The 21,799-nt window shown below is 55.8% G+C and overlaps 1 pseudogene and 2 gene segments (V, D, J or C); 2 read left to right on the top strand and 1 right to left on the bottom strand.

Moving 5' to 3' along the window:
• Positions 1–491: 491 nt before the first annotated feature.
• LOC128946254 (Ig heavy chain V region 914-like) lies at positions 492–857 on the bottom strand (the record flags this gene model as incomplete). The annotated part of the segment is given in 1 exon segment: positions 492–857. A coding segment is annotated over 1 exon segment (366 nt), but the record flags the coding sequence as incomplete, so codon positions are not given.
• Positions 858–6,657: 5,800 nt separating this feature from the next.
• Positions 6,658–7,220, top strand: LOC128946253 (Ig heavy chain V region 6.96-like; the record flags this gene model as incomplete). The annotated part of the segment is given in 2 exon segments: positions 6,658–6,994; positions 7,165–7,220. Coding segments are annotated over 2 exon segments (393 nt in total), but the record flags the coding sequence as incomplete, so codon positions are not given.
• Positions 7,221–10,739: 3,519 nt separating this feature from the next.
• Positions 10,740–12,266, top strand: LOC128946252 (Ig heavy chain V region 914-like; annotated as a pseudogene).
• Positions 12,267–21,799: the final 9,533 nt, after the last annotated feature.

The following is a 21,799-nucleotide window of genomic DNA, read 5'->3' as shown; positions in this document are numbered from 1 at the left end:
CCAGTTCACGATCTCCAGGGACAAGGGGCAGAGCTCGGTGACGCTGACCATGAACAACCTCAAGGATGAGGATTCTGCCATCTATTTCTGCGTGAAGTGTTATTTTGCTGGTTGTAATTACCAAGCTTATGGTATTGGTGCTGGTTTCAGGCCGGCCTTTGTTGTTGGGTTCCCAGATGTCCCCAACCCTCTGACCATTCTCCCAAACCTCACCCATTGACTCAGATCTTCACCCTTTGTCCCCATTTGCACCAATGGTCAGCACTGACCCCAAACCCTCCCCTGCTCCTGCCCCAAAACTCAACCATTGTCCCCAAACCTTCACCCCTGGCGTCCAGTTCAAGCCTCCTCCAATCAGGGCCCAGGGAGCTGGGGGAGATTTGGGTGTAAGGGGCAAAACTGGGGGAAAGTGTAGGGTTGAGGCAGCAGGGGCGGAGTTTGGGGGAAACTCTTTAACAACTGAGGAGAAAAGCTGGGCTCTGGAGGAAGGATCACTGGGAGTGGAGACATCTGGCGACCATCCTAGGGCTGGGGCCACTGCCGGAATTGTCACTAAAAGCAGCAACATGAGCACCATAACTACTAGTAGCACATTTGGTGCAGAAATAAACGGCGGAATCCTCGTCCTTGAGGTTGTTCATGGTCAGCGTCACCGAGCTCTGCCCGTTGTCCCTGGAGATCCTGAACCGGCCCTTGACCGACGGCGTGTAGTAGGTGCAACCACCAGTGTTGCTGATACTGGCGATGTATTCCAGCGTCTGCCCGGGTCTCTGGTGCATCCAGCCCATCCCAAAACTGCCAAAATCAAACCCAGATGCGCGGCACAGAAACGTCAGGGACCCCCCAGGGGGCTGCAGGTCCCCCCGCACTCCAGCAGGGTCACGGCCGCCCGGAGCCCTGCGGGACAAAGGGGAGATGGGGATGGGGCCAAAGCTCAACCCTTGACCCAAATCCTGACTCTGGGCCCCAAACTGGGAACCATGGAGTTCATCATCCTCCACCCATGTGAGTCCTGCTCCATTTTTGAAGCATGCCATGCGAAGTTGGGCACTCTTGACCAAGCAGGTTTCCCGTCCCCATCTCTCCTTTGTCCCGCAGGGCTCCGGGTGGCCGTGACCTGCTGGAGTGTGGGGGGGACCTCCAGCCCCCAGGGGCATCCCTGCGCCTCCTCTGCCGAGGGTCCGGGTTCAGTTTTGGCAGTTCCACCATGCTCTGGATCCGCCAGAGACCCCGACAGGCGCTGGAGTGGCTTACGGGGATCACCAGTGGTGGCACCACTGCCTATGCGCCGTCTGTCAAGGGCCGGTTCACGATCTCCAGGGACAACAGGCAGAGATCTGTGACACTGACCATGAACAACCTCAAGTTTGAGGATTCCGGTTCGTATTTCTGCGCCAAATCTGTTGAGGATGGTACTGGCTGGGAGACTGTTGCCTATCGTGTTGACCCCATGTCCTTTAGCAGAGTCCGCAGAGATTGCGAGACTTCCATGCAGGATTGAGACGTAACAGCTGGAACTGCTCAGCCATGATGGAACAGCAAAATGATCTCCTGTCTTCTGCCTCTCACACCAGAGCTTCTCTCTCTAACCCCATTGGTGACTTCTCCCTGACCCTCACTGTTGCACATGTTTGGATCCCCCTGTACCCTATAAAAGGGGCTGGTTTAGCCCATCTGACAGGAGAAGAGCTGTCACTTCAACACCTCACAGATCCCTCAATGAACCATGGCTGTGGAACCACCAGGACCTCTCCTGTCCGTCTGGTTCTGCCACAGCCAAAGGCGCCCCAGCGAATGAGCAAAGAGCTGGGATCCTGAGAGCTGAGAATCACGAAAGAGCTGAGATCCTGAGAGAGTTGATAATCACGAAAGAGCTGAAATCACTAAATAGCTGAAATCCTGAGGGAGCTGAGAATCACTAAAGAGCTGAAATCACTGAGCTTGCTGAGAAGGTGGCATCTCTGAGCTGATTGGGTTTTGGGGCACTCTGTCTCCAAGATTTATCGAGATTGGCCTGCAAGGCACGGGGATCAGCCCAAATCAGATATCTGGGTCTTATCAGGGTTGGGACAAGGGGACAGGAACAGGGTCAGGGCTTGGGGTTTGTGGGAAGGGCCAGGGGAATGGGGACAGGATGGGAGCAAGGGCACGGGGTCGGGGACAAAATGATAAGCATCAGCAAAGGCCCAATTATCACCATAAGTGCGTTTGGCACAGAAATAAACAGCGGAATCCTCGTCCTTGAGGTTGTTCATGGTCAGCGTCACCGAGCTCTGCCCGTTGTCCCTGGAGATCGTTAACCGGCCCTTGACCGATGGCACGTACTCGGTGTAAGCACCATCGTACCTGATCCCCGCGACCCATTCCAGCCCCTGCCCGGGCCTCTGTCGAGCCCATTCCATTTCAAAACTGCCGAAACTTAACCCAGACCCTCGGCAGAGGAGGCGCAGGGAACCCCCGTGGGCCTGGAGGGCCCCCACGCACTCCAGCAGGGTCACGGCCGACCGGAGCCCTGAGGGACAAAGGAGTGATGGGGATGCGAAACCTGATTGGCTGAGGGTCTCAATGTGGATGTGTCAAACTGGAAAATCGGGCGGGAACCTCCTTAGAGGGGCAGCCGGAGCAGGACAACTAGGATGGGGTGGTCCAAAGGGTCCAGTTTCGGGCCCAGAGTCAGGGTTTTGGTCAAGGGTTTAGCTTTGACCTCATCCCCATCTCCCCTTTGTCCCACAGGGCTCCGGGCGGCCGTGACCCTGCTGGAGTGCGGGGGGGACCTCCAGCCCCCCGGGGGGTCCCTGCGCCTCCTCTGCCGAGGGTCCGGGTTCAGTTTCGGAAGCTACGACATGTTCTCGGTGCGCCAGAGACCCAGGCAGGGCTTGGAATGGCTCGCGTGGATCAGGAACGATGGTGGCAACTCCGGCTACGCGGATTCAGTGAACGGCAGGGTCACGATCTCCAGGGACAACGGGCAGAGCTCGGTGACGCTGACCATGAACAATCTCAAGGAAGAGGATTCCGGATCCTATTTCTGCGCCAAATGTTACAGCAGTGGTTGTGGTCCTAATATTGCTGCTGGTTATGATGAAGATGCCAGTGGTGGCCCCTCCTCGATGCTGTGACCACAAACATCCCAAAACCCCACATTCGACCCTCAAATCTTTAGTGTTGGCCACAAATCTTGACCCTTCTCCCCAATCTCCCGAATCATATTCTCACCTCACACATTTCCATGGCGCTTTCAGAATTTGAAATAATTCTCAAAGATTCATCCCCAAAACCCTACACTGTGTGCCCCAGATCTCAGTGGGGTTCACTTCTGACCATTGGCCCCAAACTCAGCTGGCTCTGCCCCAAATCTCGGCTCTTGGCACCAAACCTCAGCTCTTGGCTCCAAGGCTAAACCAAGGTTCTCAAACCTGGGTGGAAATGGTCGAGATTTGGGGAAAACGGGCCGATTTGGGTCTGTGGGGGTCAACACTGGGGTCAAGGGTAGGAGGGAAGGATCTGGGGAACGGGGATGGAGACAGGACCAAAATTAGAACCAGCAGCATGAGTCTCCCAACCCCAACCATCAGAGGCGCTTTTGGCACAGAAATAGGATCCGGAATCCTCGTCCTTGAGGTTGTTCATGGTTAGCGTCACCGAGCTCTGCCCGTTGTCCCTGGAGATCCTGAACTGGCCCTTGACCGATGGCGCGTATCTGGCGGTGGAACCATGACCGTTGATCCCCGCGACGTATTCCAGCCCCAGCCAGGGTCTCTGGCGCATCCAGAACATTGCAGATTTTGTGAAATTGAAGCCAGATGTTTGGCAGATGGGAGGGGAGATGGGGATGAGGGCATGGATTGCTTTTGGACCCAAAGTGGGCCTCGCCATGCCAGAATAAGGGTGTGGGATCCACCTGGGAGGGCCAGCAGGTGCTGCAGGAGGAGGATGGGGAGGTCCAAGGGTCCCAATTTGGGGCCAACATCAGGGTCTGCATGCAAGAATTAAAATTTGGGTTGGTTTTTTTTTCTCCCCTTTGTCCCGCAGGGCTCCGGGCGTCCGTGACCCTGCTGGAGTGCGGGGGGGACCTCCAGCCCCCCAGGGGGTCCCTGACGTTGCTGTGCCTCTCCTCTGGGTTTGATTTTGGCAGTTTTGATATGTGCTGGATGCGCCAGACACCATGGCAGACGCTGGAATAAATTGCCAGTATCAACATCAATGCTGGCAGCACCGACTACGTGCTGTCGGTGCAGGACCGGTTCACGATCTCCAGGGACAACGGGCAGAGCTCGGTGACGCTGACCATGAACAACCTCAAGGACGAGGATTCCGGATCCTATTTCTGTGCCAAACATCCTTAGAGTGGTTACACTTATGGTTCTGCTGCTTTTATTGACAATTCCGGCAGTGGTCCCGCCCTCCACGATGGTCACCAGATGTCTCCATTCCCAGTGATCCTTCCTCCAGAGCCCAACTTTTCTCTTCAAATACTCAATATTTTCCCCTAAACTTGGCCCCTGCTGCCCCAACTCTCGGCTTTCTCACAATTTTGCCCATTTCATGCAAATATCTCCAGGTTTCCGAGGCCCTGATTGGAGGAGGCCTGACCTGGAGCCCAGGGGGGAAGGTTTGGGGCCAATGGTTGAGTTTTGGGGCAGGAGCAGAGGAGGGTTTGGGGTCAGTGCTGATCATTGGGGCAAAATGGGAACAAAGGGTGAAGATCTGATGTTTGGGGGGCGGGTCTCAGATTGGGGGCAGGGGGGGACACTGAGAGGGGGGTGGATCCACAACTGTCATCTTCACTGTAAGCACCAGGACTACAACAACCACTAGTAGCACGTTTGGCACAGAAATAGGATCCGGAATCCTCGTCCTTGAGGTTGTTCATGGTCACTGAGCTCTGCCCGTTGTCCCTGGAGATCGTGACCCGGCCCTTGACCGATAGCGCATAGCATGTGCTGCCACAAGTGCTGATCCCCGCGAGCCACTCCAGCCCCTGCCTGGGTCTCTGACGGACCCAGCTCCTGGGCTGACACCCAAAATCGAACCCAGAGGTGCAGCAGTGCACAGTCAGGGCCGCCCCGGGGGGCTGGAGGTCCCCCTCGCACTCCAGCAGGGTCACGGCCACCCGGAGCCCTGCGGGACAAAGGGGAGATGGGGATAGGGCCAAAGCTCAACATTGACCCAAATCCTGACTCTTGGCCCCAAACTGTGAACCATGGACCATCCCATCCTGGTTGTTTTGCTCCTGCTGCCTCTCCCAGATGGGTCTCACACACTTTTTCTGGCATGGCCATGTTCACTTCGGGTCCGCAGCCAATCAGATTTCCCATCCCCATCTCCCTTTTGTCCCGCAGGGCTCCGGGCAGCCGTGACCCTACTGGAGTGCGGGGGGGACCTCCAGCCCCCCGGGGTTCCGTGCGCCTCCTCTGCCGAGGGTCTGGGTTCAGTTTTGGGAGTGTTGCAATGGGATGGATGCGCCAGAGGCCCGAGAAGGGGCTGGAATACATTGCCAGTATCAGCTACAATGGTCGTAGCACCGGCTACGCGCCATCAGTGCAGGGCCGGTTCACGATCTCCAGGGACAACGGGCAGAGCTCAGTGACGCTGACCATGAACAACCTCAAGGACGAGGATTCCGGATCCTATTTCTGTGCCAAGGGTGCTGCTGGCTGTGCTGGTTATACTGGTGCCTATTGTATTGACCCTGCACCCATTGCTATGTCCCCCCTGTCCCCGTTCCCCAGACCCTTCCCCCAGTCCCCAGCCCCTGACCCCATTCCTGTCCCCGTGTCCCAGCCCTGAACTGGCTCTTTCCCAAATCTCCCCCATTCTCCCCCAAACTCCCAACTCTCGGCCCCACCCCTTCACCCTTGTTGCCAATTTTTGTGCTGAATCCTCAAGATTTAATGCCCGCACCTTGGGTTTGGGGACAGGGTTGCAGATTTTGGGCTGCCCCAGAGGGATTCTCAGGCCGATGGTCACAAGTGTCAAGGGCTGAGGTTTTGGAGTAAGGGTCTGGGTTTGAGGACAGGGGGGAGTCCAAATGGGAGCAGGGCCAAAACCACCATGACCAACATCACCACAATCAATATCCTCACCAGCAGCAGGAGCACAACAATCATCCCAATTTTTGGCACAGAAATAAAGAGCGGAATCCTCGACCTTGAGGTTGGTCATGGTCGGCGTCATCAGACTCTGCCCGTTGTCCCTGGCGATCATGAACCGGCCCTTGACCGAATCCGCGTACCAGGTGCTGCCACCACTGCGGATGTAGGCGACGAACTCCAGCCCCTGCCCGGGTCTCTGTCAGGCCCATTGTAGGGCAAGACTCCCGAAACTGAATCCCGAACCTCGGCAGAGGAGGCGCAGGGAACCCCCGGGGGGCTGGAGGTCCCCCCCGCACTCCAGCAGAGTCACGGACGCCTGGAGCCCTGCGGGACAAAGGGGAGATGGGGATGAGGGAACGAATCCACCCAAATGTTTATTCTTGCCTGCAGACCCTGATGTTGGCCCCAAATTGGGACCCTGGGACCTCCCCATCCTCCTCCTGCAGCTCCTGCTGGCCCTCCCAGGTGGATCCCACACCCTTTTCTGGCATGGCGGTGCCCACTTTGGGTCCATAACCAATGCGTCTCCTCATCCCCATCTCCCCTTTGTCCCGCAGGGCTTCAGGTGGCCATGACCCTGCTGGAGTGCGGGGGGGACCTCCAGCCCCCCAGGGGTTCCCTGCGCCTCCTCTGCCGAGGGTCCGGGTTCGATTTCAGGAGTTACCCATTGAGCTGGGTGCGCCAGAGACCCGGGCAGTGGCTGGAGTGGCTCGCAGGGATCTACAGCGATGGTTCCTACATCTCCTACGCGCCATCGGTCAAGGGTCGGTTCACGATCTCCAGGGACAACGGGCAGAGGTCGGTGATGCTGACCATGAAGAACCTCAAGGACGAGGACTCTGCCACCTATTTCTGTGCCAAGGGTTTTGCTGGTTATGCTGGTGATATCGATCCCTGCTGTACTGACCTCTTCCCCATCACTGCGTCCGCCCTGTCCCAGTTCCCCAGACCCTTCCCCAGCTCCCAGCCCCTGACCCAGCCCATGACCATTTCTCCATTTCCCTTTCCCCTCTCCGGCCCCAAACCCCAACCCTCTGCCGTTGATCTTCCCCCAAACTCTGCGCCAAAGATCAGCGCTGGGCCCTGGGCTGTGGACACAAATTCAGTCACCGAGAGTGGGGATGAGGCCAGGGATTAGGGAAGGGTCTGCAGTTTGGGGACATTTGGGGATACAAAAATAGGGGTGGAGTTAATAGCATTGGCATCATGGTCATCCCCATCCGCCCCAGCGGCTTTGGCACAGAAATAGGATCAGGAATCCTCGTCCTGCAGGTCGATCATGGTCAGGGCTGTGAAGCTCTGCCCGTCGTCCCTGGAGGTCCTGACCCGGCCCTTGACCGACGGCGCGTAGTAGGTGTAACCCCTGGGGCTGTGGATCCCTGCGCCCCATTCCAGCCCCTTCCCGGGGCTCTGGCGGATCCATTGCATGGAGTGACCCCCAAAACTGAACCCGGACCCTTGGCACAGCAACGTCAGGGACCCCTCGGGGGGCTGGAGTTCCCCCCCGCACTCCAGCAGGGTCACGGCAGCCCAGAGCCCTGCGGGACAAAGGGGAGATGGGGATGAGAAACCTGATTGGCTGAGGGCATGACTGGGTGGCAGTGTCAGATGTAAAAAGGGAAGGGACTCACCTGGGAGGAGGATGATGAACTCCAAGGGTCACAATCTGGGGCCCAGAGTCAGGATTTGGGTTAAGGGTTGAGCTTCGGCCTCATCCCCATCTCCCCTTTGTCCCGCAGGGCTCCGGGCAGCCGTGACCTTGCTGGAGTGCAGGGGGGAACCTCCAGCCCCCCGGGGGGTCCCTGCGCCTTCTCTGCCGAGGGTCCGGGTTCAGTTTCGGCAGTTTTGGGATGGGCTGGTATCGACAGAGACCCGGGCAGGGGCTGGAGCACGTCGCTGGGATCACCAACAATGCTGGTTGGACTGGCTACGCGGATTCGGTCAAGGGCCGGTTCACGATCTCCAGGGACAACGGGCAGAGCTCGGTGACGCTGACCATGAACAACCTCAAGGACGAGGATTCCGCCACCTATTTCTGTGCCAAATGTGCTTGTGCTGGTAGTTGGGCTGCTGCTGGTTATCCTTTTGACCCCCTCCCCATCTCTTTGCCCCCACCTGTCCCCGTTCCCCAGACCCTTCCCCCAAACCCCAGCCCCTGACCCCAGTCCTGTCCCCATGTCCCAGCTCTGAGCTGGCTCTGCCCCAATCTCAGCTCTTGACCCCAAACCTCAGCTCCTTGCTACAAGTCTCAGCCAAGGTCACCAAACCTGGGTGCAAATGCTGAAGATTTGGGAAAATGGGCCAGATTTGGGTCGGTGGGGGTCAGGGATGGGGTCATGGGTCGGACGGAAGGACCTGAACAATGGTGACAGGTGGGGACACATGGATGGGCACGGGTCAATGAATTCAAGGGCACCAGCAGCAATGTTAGTGCTGGACTCCTTGGTGCAGAAACAGGATCTGGGATCCTCGTCCTTGAGGTTGTTCACAGTCAGGGACATGGAGCTCTGCCCGTTGTCCCTGGAGATCGCGACCCGGCCCCGCAGTGACGGCGGGTAGTCGGTGCCACCGTGGCTGTCGATGGCGGCCACCCACGGCAGCCCCTGCCCGGGGCTCTGGCGGATCCAGTGCAGATCAGAACCACTGAAATCGAACCCGGCCCCTCGGCAGAGGAGGCGCAGGGAGCCCCCGGGGGGCTGGAGTTCCCCCCCGCACTCCAGCAGGGTCACGGCCGCCCGGAGCCCTGCGGGACAAAGGGGAGATGATTAAAAATGAGAAATATGATTGCTCCAGAAGGGGAAAGGGGTGTGGCTTTTGGAAAAATGGGCGGGGCCCACCTGGGAGGGGCAGCAGCAGCTGCACGGCCAGGAGCTCCAGGGAACTCGAGGCAGTGGCCATGTTGTGCTGGGGTTGGGGTCCCGGTGGATTTTGGCGGTCATTAATGAGTTTTTAATTGCACCATCAGTGGAGAAAAATCAGGAGGAGGTTTCCAATTACTAACAAGTGGATAGGGGAGAATTGTATGATTTGTGGCAACTTATAATACAGGACATCTCTGGTAGAGATTTGGGAGCAAACCAGGGGAGTTTGGCAATAACCGGGATGGTTTGGGGATGGGCTCCGGGTGGCCGTGACCCTGCTGGAGTGCAGGGGGCACCTCCAGCCCCCTGGGGGGTCCCTGTGCCTCCTCTGCCGAGGGTCCGGGTTCAGTTTCGGGGCTCACTCCATCACCTGGACCCGCCAGAGGCGTGGGCAGGTGCTGGAAAGGCTGGCGCTGATCGACGCTAGCGGTGCCCACGCCTGGTATGCGCCATCAGTGCAGGGCCGGTTCAGGATCTCCAGGTACAACGGGCAGAGCTCGGTGATGCTGACCATGAACAACCTCTAGGACGGGGGTTCCGGATCCTATTTCTGCGGGAAAGCTGCCTATGATACTTGGGGTGCTGCTGCTGATTGTTTTGATCCCATCGCCGTGGATGTGTCCCCCCCTCTCCCGGTTCCCCACACCCTTCTCCCAAACTCTGCCCTGAACCCATTTCTGACCCCATCTCCCAACCCTGTCCTGGCTCTGCCCCAAATTCTCCACTCTCGACCACAAAGTTGACCGAAATCTTAACCCATGACCAGAAGTATCCAATTTCAGAATCAAGTTTTGGGGCACAAAGAGGAGATTTGGGGTCAGGAGTTGTGGTTTGGGGTCAGTGGGTGAGAATTGGGGAGGAGGCAGAGCATAGTTGGGATCAATGGCCAAAGGCTGGGTGAAGGCGGGGTGTTTAGGGGAAGGGTCTGGGCAACGGGGACAGGGGGGGACACGAGGAGATGAGGACAGCACGAGCACCGTCAATATAATCAGCAGTAGCAGAAACACCACCACCAGGAGGTTTGACACAGAAATAAACGGCGGAATCGTCGTCCTTGAGGTTGTTCATGGTCAGCGTCACCGAGCTCTGCCCGTTGTCCCTGGAGATTGTCACCCGGCCCTTGACGGATGGCGCGTACTCGGTGTAACCTCCACTGTCACTGATCTTTGCGACAAATTCCAGCCCCTGCCCGGGTCTCTGGCGCATCCAGCCCATCCCAAAACTCCCGAAATCGAACCCGGACCCTCGTCACAGCAACGTCAGTGGAGGTCCCCCCCGCACTCCAGCAGGGTCACGGCCGCCCGGAGTCCATCTCCAAATCTTCACCAATATCACTCATAACTCCCCTGGTTCGGTCCCAAATCTCCACCAGATTTTTTGGTTATCCTGAGGTTCCTCAAAAGCTGGAATTAAACAATCTCATTAATTTATTGGACACCTTCTCCTCAGGGTTCCACATTGATTTCAAACGCAATACCACATTAAGAACCCCCAAACCCCCCTGGGACCCATCCCCAGCGCATCCCGGCCTTGGCCTTGAGCTCCCTCCGGCTCCAGTCCCTGCTGCTCCTGCTGCCCCTCCCAGGTGGGCTCCGCCCCTTTTTTCTGGAGCACCTTTTCCCCATCTAGACCAATCATATTTCTCATTTTTAATCATCTCCCCTTTGTCCTGCAGGGCTCTGGGCGGCCGTGACCCTGCTGGAGTGCGGGGGGGACCTCCAGCCCCGAGAGGTCTCTGCGCCTCCTCTGCCGAGGGTCCGCGTTCAGTTTCGGGAATGTGAACATGTACTGGATCCGCCAGAGACCCGGGCAGGGGCCGGAGTTCGTGGCAGAGATCAGCTACGATCTTTCCAGAAAACACTATGAACCATTGGGCAAGGGCCAGGTCACGATCTCCAGGGACAATGGGCAGAGCTTGCTGACGCTGACCATGAACAACCTCAAGGACGAGGATTCCGGATCCTATTTCTGCACAAAAGCTGTCAGTGCTGGTTTGGGTGATGCTGTTTGACCCCATCCCCATCGCTGCATCCCCACCTGTCCCCGTTCCCCAGACCCTTCCCCAGCTCCGAGCCCCTGACCCCGCCCGTGAGCATTTCTCAATTTCCCTTTCCCCTCTCCGGCCCCAAACCCCAACCCTTGGCCGTTGATCATCCCCCAAACTCAGCCCCAAAGGTCAGCGCTGGGCCCGGGGCTGGGGACACGAATTCAGTCACCGAGAGCAGGGACGAGGGCTGGGATTTGGGGGGAGGGTCTGGGGTATGGGAACAATTAGGGACGCAACAAAGGGGACGGGGAAAAATGCTCCATAACCAGCACCAGCAGCGTCACTACGATCAGCAACAACAGCATTACCACTCTCAGGAGTTTTGGAACAGAAATAGGATCCGGAATCCTCGTCCTTGAGGTTGTTCATGGTCAGCGTCACCGAGCTCTGCCCGTTGTCCCTGGAGATGCTGACTCGGCCCCTGAACGATGGCGAGTATCTGGTGTCTCCATCATAGTCAATCCCTGCAATGTATTCCAGGCCCTGCCCAGGCTGCTATCGGATCCACATCAGACTGGTTCGTCGAAAACTGAACTCGGACCCTCTGCGGAGGAGGCGCAGGGACCCCCCGGGGGGCTGGAGGTCCCCCCCGCACTCCAGCAGGGTCACGGCCGCCCGGAGCCCTGCGGGACAAAAGGGTGATGATGGAAATTGAAAGTCTGATTGGTCTAGGGCTTTTAAGTGGGCGTGGCCTTCTGGACAAAGGGGTAGAACACTGCTGGGAGGATGATGAACTCCAAGGATCCCAATTTGGGGCCCAGAGTCAGGATATGGGTCAATGTTGAGCTTTGGCCTCATCCCCATCTCCCCTTTGTCCCGAAGGGCTCCAGGCGGCCGTGACCCTGCTGGAGTGCGGGGGCGACCTCCAGCCCCCCGGGGGGTCCCTGACGTTGCTGTGCCGAGGGTCCGGTTCGATTTTGGGAGTTATGGAATGTTCTGGATCCGCCAGAGACCCGGGCAGGGTTTGGAATACGTCGCAGGCATCTACAACACTGGTGGCACCACCTACTACAATCCATCGTTCAAGGGCTGGTTCAGGATCTCCAGGGACTACGGGCAGAGCTCGGTGACGCTGACCATGAACAACCTCAAGGACGAGGATTCCGGATCCTTTTTCTGTGCCAAGAGTGTTGGTGCTGGTTGGGCTGAGAGTGCCCATCGTATTGGCGATGTCCCTGCTGTCCCCATCCCCATCTCTGTGTCCCCCCTGTCTCCGTTCCGCAGACCCTTCCCCCGAACCCCCAGCCCACATCCAGCCCTTGACCATCGATCCCAACCTTGCTCTGCCTCGACCCCAGTTCTTACCCGCTAACCCCAAACCACAACTCCTGACCCCAAATCTCCAATTTGTGCCCCAAAACCTTGTTATGAAAGTGGATATTTCAAGACAAGGGTTAAGGTTTGAGTCAACTTTGTGGTAATGTGCAGAGAGTGGATTTCAGGGCGAACCACTGCAAGATTGGGACATGGGGATAGGAATAGGGTCAGGGCTTGGGGTTTTAGGGAAGGGTCCAGAGAATGGAGATAGGTGGGGACCGGGGAACAGGAACATGGCCAAATGTCACTGAATCATGAGAGTGACCAACACCTGCAGCAGCACCACAACCAGCAGTACCAACAACACTTCTGCCACAGAAATAGGATTCGGAATCCTCGTCCTTGAGGTTGTTCATGGTCAGCGTCACCGAGCTCTGCCCGTTGTCCCTGGAGATCGTGAACCGTCCCTTGAACGATGGCGCGTGCCCGGTCCAACCATCATTGTATCTGATACTCGCGAGCCACTCCAGCCCCTGCCCGGGTCTCTGGCGCACCCAGAACCTGTCGTAGCTTCCAAAACTGAACCCGGACCCTCGGCAGAGGAGGCGCAGAGACCCCCCGGGGGGCTGGAGGTCCCCCTTGCACTCCAGCAGGGTCACGGCCGCCCGGAGCCCTGCGGGACAAAGGGGAGATGGGGATGAGGCCAAAGCTCAACCCTTGACCCAAATCCTGAGCTTTGGCCCCAAATTGGGACCCTGGGACCTCCTCTGCCGCAGTGCCCAGAGGCTGAGCTACCCTCTGCAAAACACAGATGTTCACAGTGACCAAAACCAGGAACTTTCTGTTTCCTTTCCTGCCCCAGCTGGGCCCCGGCAGCTGCCGGGGAGGAAGTGGGGGGAGGCTGCGGAGCCCCAAAATCACGGCGTCTGATCCTCCCTCCCTCCCTCGATCCCACCTGGGGCTTCACTTCTCCCTCAGCGGCCGCGGTGTCTGGGGCTGCTCCTTGGGGCTGGGCTGGAATCATCTCTGGGAGCTCTGGACATGGTGACGATGCAGGTGGTGGCCCCAAACCCCCATCCCTGTCTCCCCAAATGTCCCAAAACCCCCAAATCGTGCCCCAAATCCCAACCCTTGACCCCATTCTTGACCTTCTCCCCCAGTGTCCACCATCATTGCCCCAACATTCGACTTTATCCAAATTTTTCCCATTTCACCCAAATCTCCTCCAGCTCCCCGGGCCCTGATTGGAGGAGGCCTGAACTGGAGGCCAGGGGTGAAGATTTGGGGCCAATGGTTGAGTTTTGGGGCAGGAGCAGGGGAGGGTTTGGCGTCAGTGCTGACCATTGGGGCAAATGGGGGAGATTTGGGACAAAGGGTCATGGGCTGAGGTTTGGGGGAAGGGTCTGGTTTTGGGAGAGGAGGGAACTCAAAATTGAGGACTCAGTAAAAACCACCGTGACCAACATCATCACAATCAATGTCTTTACCAGCAGCAGGACCACAACAACCATCCTAACTTTTGGCACAGAAACAGGATCCGGAATCCTCATCCATGAGGTTGTTCATGGTCAGCATCATGGAGCTCTGCCCGTTGTCCCTGGAGATCCTGAACTGACCCTAGACTGACGGTGCGTAGTAGATGGCGCCACCAGTGTTGCTGATGTAGGCGACGAATTCCAGCCCCTGTCCGGGTCTCTGTCGGACCCATTGTAGGGCAAAACTACCAAAACTGAACCCGGACCCTCTGCACAGCAACGTCAGGGACCCCCCGGGGGGCTGGAGGTCCCCCCCGGACTCCAGCAGGGTCACGGCCGCTCCCCCATCCCCAAACATTCACTGTGTTTTTGCCCCAAACTCCCTTTGTCTGGCCTCCAATCTGAAACAGAGATTTCCAGTATTGTAAAGTGCCTTCAACACTGCAATTAGCCAAAATCCACCCATTGATTATTTGGACACCTCCACCTGACTTTTGCATCGCCCCATGCCCATCTCCCCTTTGTCCCGCAGGGCTCTGCCGGGCAGCCGTGACCCTGCTGGAGTGTGGGGGGGACCTCCAGCCCCCCGGGGGGTCCCTGCTTCTCATCTGCCGAGGGTCCGGCTTCAGTTTTGGCAGCAATGACATGTGTTGGGTCCGCCAGAGACCTGGGCAGGGGCTGGAGTGGCTCGCAGGGATCTGGGGCAATGGTGGAGACACCGGCTACGCGCCATCGTTCAAGGGCCGGTTCAGGATCTCCAGGGACAACGGGCAGAGCTCGGTGACGCTGGCCATGAACAACCTCGAGGACGACGATTCTGGATCCTATTTCTGCGCCAGGGGTGCTGATGGTTTTGGTGCTGCTTGGGGGGCTGCAAATATTGTTTATGGTTTTCTCCCTTTCTCTGTGCCCCAACCCTTCCCTCCACTCCTGACCCTTTGTCCTAACCCTGCCCTGCTCTGGCCCCAAATGTCATCTCCTGGCCTCAAATCAGGGCCGGTTTCACCCTGAGCTCTGTCTCGGCCCTCAAATCCCAACCATTGCCCCAGACTGGACCCGTTCTGGCCCAGAGTTTCAGTGGTGGATCTGAATCACAGACACATACCAAATCTGGCCCATTTTCCCCAAATCTCGACCATTTGCACTCAGGTTTGCGGACCTTGGTTGAGCGTTGGAGCCAAGAGCTGCGATTTGGGGCAGAACCAACTCAGAGCTGGGACATGGAGACAGGAATGGGGTCAGGGGCTGGGGATTGGTGAAGGGTCTGGGGAACGGGGAAAAGGCCAGAAGGATAAATGGGAGCAGCACCCCAATTAATAGCACCCGCAAATTTGGCACAGAAATAGGATCCGGAATCCTCATCCTTGAGGTTGTTCATGGTCAGCGTCACCGAGCTCTGCCTGTTGTCCCTGGAGATCATGAACCGACCCTTGACTGATGGGGCAAAGTTGCTGCCTCCATCCTTGTTGATCCCTGCGACGTATTCCAAGCTCTGCCCGGGTCTCTGGCGGATCCAGAGCAGGTCAGAGCTGCCAAAACTGAACCCGGACCCTCGGCAGAGGAGGGGCAGGGACCCCCCGGGGGGCTGGAGGTCCCCCCCGCACTCCAGCAGTGTCACGGCCGCCCGGAGCCCTGCGGGACAAAGGGGAGAAGGGGATGAGGCCGAAGCTCAGTTCTTGACACCAAAATCCCAACTATTGGCCCCAGGTTGTGACAATTAGTCCTTCTCCTCCTGCTCCTGGTCACCCTCCCAGGTGGGTCTCATCCCTTTTTCCAGCTGGCCACACCCACTGCAGGCCCAAAGACAATCAGGTTTCTCATCCCCATGTGGAGGATTTTATTAAGAGTTGGTTAGCTGAGAAAGGCCATTCTGACTTAATGCCGCTGGTTAAGCTCGAAAGGGAGGACAGCAGTCTCTGATTCAGTGACTGCTGACAGGCAAGAATGCCGGATGACCTTGCTGCAACATGAGGAAAGGGAGGTGAGATTAGTCCTGAATATCTGCAGAATGTAACAAAAGAATAAGCACAAGAATGTAGAAGTAGGTGTAGTTGCTGATATGTAACTAACCAATCCTGAGCTCAACTTTTGCAATATGTATGAAGCTTTTTAAGAACTGTATTTAACCCGCCGTATTCAATCAATAAATTGGACTTGGATGAACCAACTGGTGTCTGGGTCTCCTTCCTCTGACAAATGGTGGAGAATGCGGGCAAGCACTCTGAACATTCCATCTCTTGGATTATAAATTCGCCACGGTCGAGGAAGTTGGGTGAGAGTCCTTGCAGCCAGGACGGTGCCGGATTTTAAAAGCACCCTTGAGGATCACAACGGTGACTCAAGTCTCTACATGTTGCAGGAGCCTGGAGAGCTGAAACAGCGCGCACTGATATATAGGTATAGATAGGCAAGTGACATACGATCCCTTCTCCTCATATTTAGAAAGACGAGGAGTAAAAGGGATAGATTTAAAAAAGGAATTACCAGGGTTATTACCCTATGGTCATTCTAAAGGAATTTTTGCTAATTCATATACAGTTCATGAGATAGCAGAGTGGAAAAAGTTTGGGGATATCCTGTGGGATACAGTGTTAGATGATGATAAGTCAGCAAAGAAATTTGGCAAGTTATGGCGGGTGGTGTATAATATGTTACTTCAGCAGGTCTCTGAGAGAAAGGCAGCAGAAAGGGCAACAGAAGCTTATAAGAAGAATATAGGGTATGGTCGTGAGGATGATCCCTTAGCACCTTCTGTAACTCAGATACTTATGCCTAAGGGTCCCCAGCAAAATGGTGTGGAGAATTTTCCCTTAGACACAGTGGAACCATCTGCACCCTTCCTGTCAGAGGGGGAGGGCGAGTTGGATGGTGGAGGTAAGAGCAAGCCAGCTTTGCCTCCGCCGCCAGCTTAAGGCGAGTTGGATGGTGGAGGTATGAGCAAGCCAGCTTTGCCTCCGCCGCTAGCTTCAGGCGGGTCGGATGGTGAGGGTGGGAGCAAGCCAGCTTCGCCTCCGCCGCCACCTTTGCCTCCGCCGCTTCCCCCGAGCGGGCCGGCTCCGGCGGGGGGGTCGCTTCCCCCGTGCGAGTCATCTCCGGTTTCACTGTCAGCTCCAGCAGCGGGGGGGCCGCTTCCCCTGCGTGAGTCAGCTCCTGCTCCACCGCCTTCCCCGTGCGAGAGCTCGGTCTCGGTACCGAAGTGCCAGCAGCATAGAACCCTTAAAGGGCCAGATCCCATCCCAGGGGCACACAGTGACCTATGGGGGGAGATGACTAAACAGAGAAGGGAAGCTTGGGCTGCTGTGGCAAAAGAAGTAATGCAAATGGGGGATGGTGAGGCGGTGGAAGTAGCTTCTAATCTTGCATGTCCGGTCACATACACACCACAGTATGATGCACAGGGGAACCTTACGCATAATATAGCGGAATATAATCCCTTAGATTGGAAGATGTTAGCTCAATTACGTTCTATGGTTAGTTAGTTTGGAGTAAAAAGTGAACCTCTTAGGCAAATGCAAGAGTGTTAGCTACTTTAGGGGCAAATTGGACTATTGAGGAAGCTTTAGAGCGAATGGCATTAATGCTAACAGCTTCACAGGCATTTATAGCAGAAACTTTAAAGGAATTAGGATTAGGGTTACAAAAGCAAGCAGAGTCTACTCAAAATCAGGTGTTAGCTGCTCAGAATCAGGTGTTAGCTGCTCTTGCTCCTCTCCGAAGTGGCTCACTGGCGGACACGCAGAGCTTGAGACCATTCATCAAGTGTTACCGATGCGGCAATGAGGGACATACGCGCCCAGACACAAGTAGCCGCCGTGACATCGGAGACACCAGCTGCTGACGCAACATCGCTGTCACCTCCTGTCTGCAACCAGCAACAGCAGAGAGCCTCGATTTGGATTTATCAGCAGCAGTAGACGTCACACTAATGACAAACCGGCCTGAGAGGATACAAACTGGAGTAAAGGGTCCTCTTATATTAAATGGATAAAGATGTGGAGCATTGTTATTAGGACGTTCTTCAATAACTATGCTGGGATTATTTGTATTGCCTGGTGTTATCAATGAGGATTATACAGGGGAAATACAAATTATGGTTTACACCCTTTATCCTCCTATTAAAATAACAAAAGGACAACGCATTGCACAATTAATACCACTATCACAAATGACATCTGGTATACCATCATTTACTGGACAAACGCGGGATGAAAAGGGTTTTGGCTCTACTGGTGTTACACTTTTAACTGTGGATTTACAAAATAGACCAAAACAAAAGGTGGAAATTACCCATGGGCATCAAAGCATAACCCTTTATGGATTATTGGATACAGGAGCTATTACAGCTTTTACAGATGCAGGAAAGAAATCAAGGCGTGCTGCTGTCACCTGGCAAGGAAAAGGACAATGGAAGTATCAACTCCTTACAGCTGACCCTGCAGATAGCTTACAAACTTTGGAATTGTTAGCAGTAGTATGGGCAGTGTCTAACTTACAGGAGCCTTTAAATGTGGTCACAGATTCTATGTATGTCACAGGAGTAGTCAGACAAATAGAGGAAGCAGCAATTAAAGAAGTGAATAATAAACGATTGTATGAGTTATTGGTACAATTAAGGAAAGCTTTACGAGAGAGAAGTGCAGCGTATTCTGTGATTCATATTGGGAGTCATAAATGGTCTGAAGGTTTAGGAGAAGGGAATGAACGTGCAGATAAATTGGTTACCTTACCCATTGATAACTCTTGTCCTATTGATAAGCATACATTGGTGTGGTAGACAGGGAAAGGCGCTGCGGAAGATCTCGCAATGTCACGGAAAGCCAGGACCCTCTGATCCCCTTAGATAAGACCATCTGCTTCCCGTAGATAAGAAACTAACATAGGAAGGTAGCCTCCCTTAACCAAATTCCAGTAACTTTCCATCCCCTACCCAGTAACAGTCCACCTCTTACTAACCATAGATGGTAAAGACAGACCCATGCTGACGTAGAGACCCCTTAGACTATAAAAACCCAAGAGATGAGATAATAAACGCCTTTTGACCGTCCATCACATTGATGTCTGCGTGTGTCATTGGCCCGAGTGGCCCTGGTGAGTGGGCCACCGTGCTGTTCGTCTGAACCAGGTCGCCTGCCTTGCTCCAGAAGGCAACAAACTGGTGCTGAACCTGGGACTGCTGCAGCCCGTGGGGTTCGGGAGTTCTCCTGGCCAGAGATCAGCGGCTGCTGGCAGCAGGTCTGACCACAGCGGGAGGGACGCCTCCGGACCAGCGTGGACCATGGAAGCCATTGCAAAGGTCGTAACAGAGATGCATGCACAATGGGGTATAGAATGTAAACTTAGGGATTTATCTCTCGCATTGCCAAGACTGATTAAGCTTGGGGCTATTGAAAGCCCCGTGGACGTCCTACATTCGGACGTGTGGGATAATTGTACAAAAGCCCTGGCGGAGGACACCATGTCCTCGGGCTCAGGGAATGCCCTAAAATCGTGGGGCAGGGTTGTCCAGGCTCTTCAAAAGGCTCGACAAGAGCAAGAAACCTGGATAGCCGCGCGAACTTGTTTATTAGCCGTGCCGCAGTTGGGGGTGGGCGCGGCGACACAAACCGCGGAGGGGCCTGACCCGGGCGGGCGCGCGGAGGCGCCAATGCCAGACCTCCCTCAGCGAGCGGATTCACCATCGGAGGGGGGGGAACACCCGCGGACGTTCTGGCGGGGGCTCGCGGAGGAGGCACGGAACGCGGCCGAATCGGCAGACCCCGTAGGGACCGATAAAAACGCCCCCCCACCATATGCGTTTGAAAATGGCACCGAACCGCGTGGTCCGGGCAGAAAGGAGGAGGCGGGGGGCGGAAGCGCGGTCAGCCCGCTTAACAACGCATGCGCGGGCGAGCGGGGGGATGGGGCAGCCCCCACGGAGACGCGTAAGACCAATCAGAGCCCTCAGTTCAAATTAGGTCCTTATAGGGCAAGGACCTCCCCCAGCAGGAGGCGGGGGGACCCCAGGGAGAGGGAACGGCCCGACCCCTGCAGGAGGGGGCGGGGTCAGAGTCCGGGGGAAAGGCAGAGCAGCCCGGAAGCGTCTCCTTATTCAACTTCCAGCTCGGACTCGGGCTCGAGCTCCGAGCCCGAGATAATATCGAAGGATTCCGATCTGGATTACGGCTTTAACAGAGAGAGAGAAGCGGCATGTAAGGTCACTAGCCACAGCGCTCCCGCTTGGGTGAAGGGGTTACCAGAGAAAAACCAAACCCCACTTACAAACTGGCAGAAAATAAAAATGGCTTGCGCGGAATGGGCTCCGTCTGCCACTTTAGTGTTCCCGGTCCGTGTGGGGGGGGCAGGCGGAAACCAAAGGACTTATTCACCAGTCAATCCAAAAGATGTGCAGGCAATTGTTAAAGCGATTGCGGATAAGGGAATTAATTCTGCCGTGGTTTGCACACTTATTGACGCCTTTTTGGTGGGGACGATATGCTTCCCTTTGATATTAAGCAGACATGTAGAATGATATTCGATGGTGCAGGGATGATCGTTTTCAAACAAGAATGGGAGGATAATTGCATGAAACAGCTAGCCTTGGTAACAGGGGCAGACCATCCACTGCACGGCTCCAGCATACAGAGGCTTATGGGCACAGACCCCACTATGATCTCCCCCCCGCAACAGGCTGAGGGCCTGCGAGCCCATGAGGTCATGACAATGACCCGAGCTGCCCGAGAAGCCATCCGTGATGCTTCTAAAGTGGTAGCCAAACCCTCTCCATGGTCTTCCATAAAACAGGGTGAGAGTGAGAGCTTCACTCAATTCGTGGACAAGCTCCAGGCTGCATTAGATTCCTCTGCGTTACCCTCAGAGGCAAAGGGTCCCGTGCTGGCAGAGTGCTTACGCCAGCAATGCAACTCAGCCACTAAGGACATTTTAAGATCACTGCCACAGGGGTCTAATATAGCTGCCATGATCAGACACGTTGCAAAGGAGGAACACCTAGCTCCCATCCAAGCAGCAGTTCAAACTGCAATAACCAGCGTGATGGCGTGCCTTAAGTGTGGCCAGGCAGGCCACTTGGCAGTAAACAGCCCCCAGCCAAGGCGCCTATCAGCAGCTGCTCCACCACGCCAAGCGGGAGGCAGAGGACCGTGCTGGGGGTGTGGAAGGAAGGGGCACTTAGCTAAGGAATGCAGATCCAGACCTCAGGGAAACGGGAGAGGGAGGGGGTGGCCGGGCCGTGTTCAGCCCCCTCCCACCTGGAATATGCAGCGGCCCAGCTTCAGCAACCCCCAGTTGGGCAGGGGACCCTCATACCCTATGCCCCCACAGGGAGCAGTCAACTTTGCGTCCCCCCCAGCAATACAATGGCAGAGTTGTGCAGCACCCTCAATACCTTCGCACCCCCCACCGCCACAACCCGCGCCAGAGTCACAGGACCAGCAGGGGACGCCCCAGAGCGGGATCCCTGGGTGGCCTTGGTCATGAAAATAGGGAAGGAACCCTCGATGGTGTGGGGGACATGCCGCCTTTACGGCAGCCAAGATCCTCACATCATAGGGCTTCAGTTTTGGGCAGACATGGGATCAGACTGCACGATTATTCCCCAAACGCATTGGCCCGGACATTGGCAATTCAAAGAAGTCCCCCCAGTGAACGGAGTGGGGGGGCAGTCCCGGGCATGGAAAAGCACCCAGCTGGTGGCTATAACACTTCACACGAAAAAGGGACCAGAACAGACAGTAGCAATCTACCCCTATTGTCGGAGAATGACTTAAAGAAAAGGCCATGAGACATACAATTGAGAGAAAAGTAAGAGGGAAAAGTAAAAGCAGTTTCTAACAGTTCTCAGCCTTCTGATTTGTATAAACAATTAGACTCTCTCAGGCATCATTCTATAAACAATGGAGTTCTCGGGCTATCTTCTCATAACAAGCAGAACACCGTCTCTGGGAAGGCCTGCCATCCTGAGAACAGATGTAGAAGTTTTGGGAACACTGGTTTCTGTTTTGGTTTCTGGTTTCTGTTTTGGTTTCTGTTTTTAATAAACAATTGTAGGTATTCTAAAACAAGAGGAGT

The sequence above is a fragment of the Melozone crissalis genome, unplaced genomic scaffold (assembly GCF_028551555.1).
Source record: "Melozone crissalis strain CALT ecotype California unplaced genomic scaffold, PUWL_Pcris_2 ptg000079l_1, whole genome shotgun sequence".
Classification (NCBI taxonomy): Eukaryota; Metazoa; Chordata; class Aves; order Passeriformes; family Passerellidae; genus Melozone; species Melozone crissalis.
The sequence above is the reverse complement of the archived record's forward strand: the minus strand, read 5'-3'. Positions and strand labels throughout refer to the sequence as shown.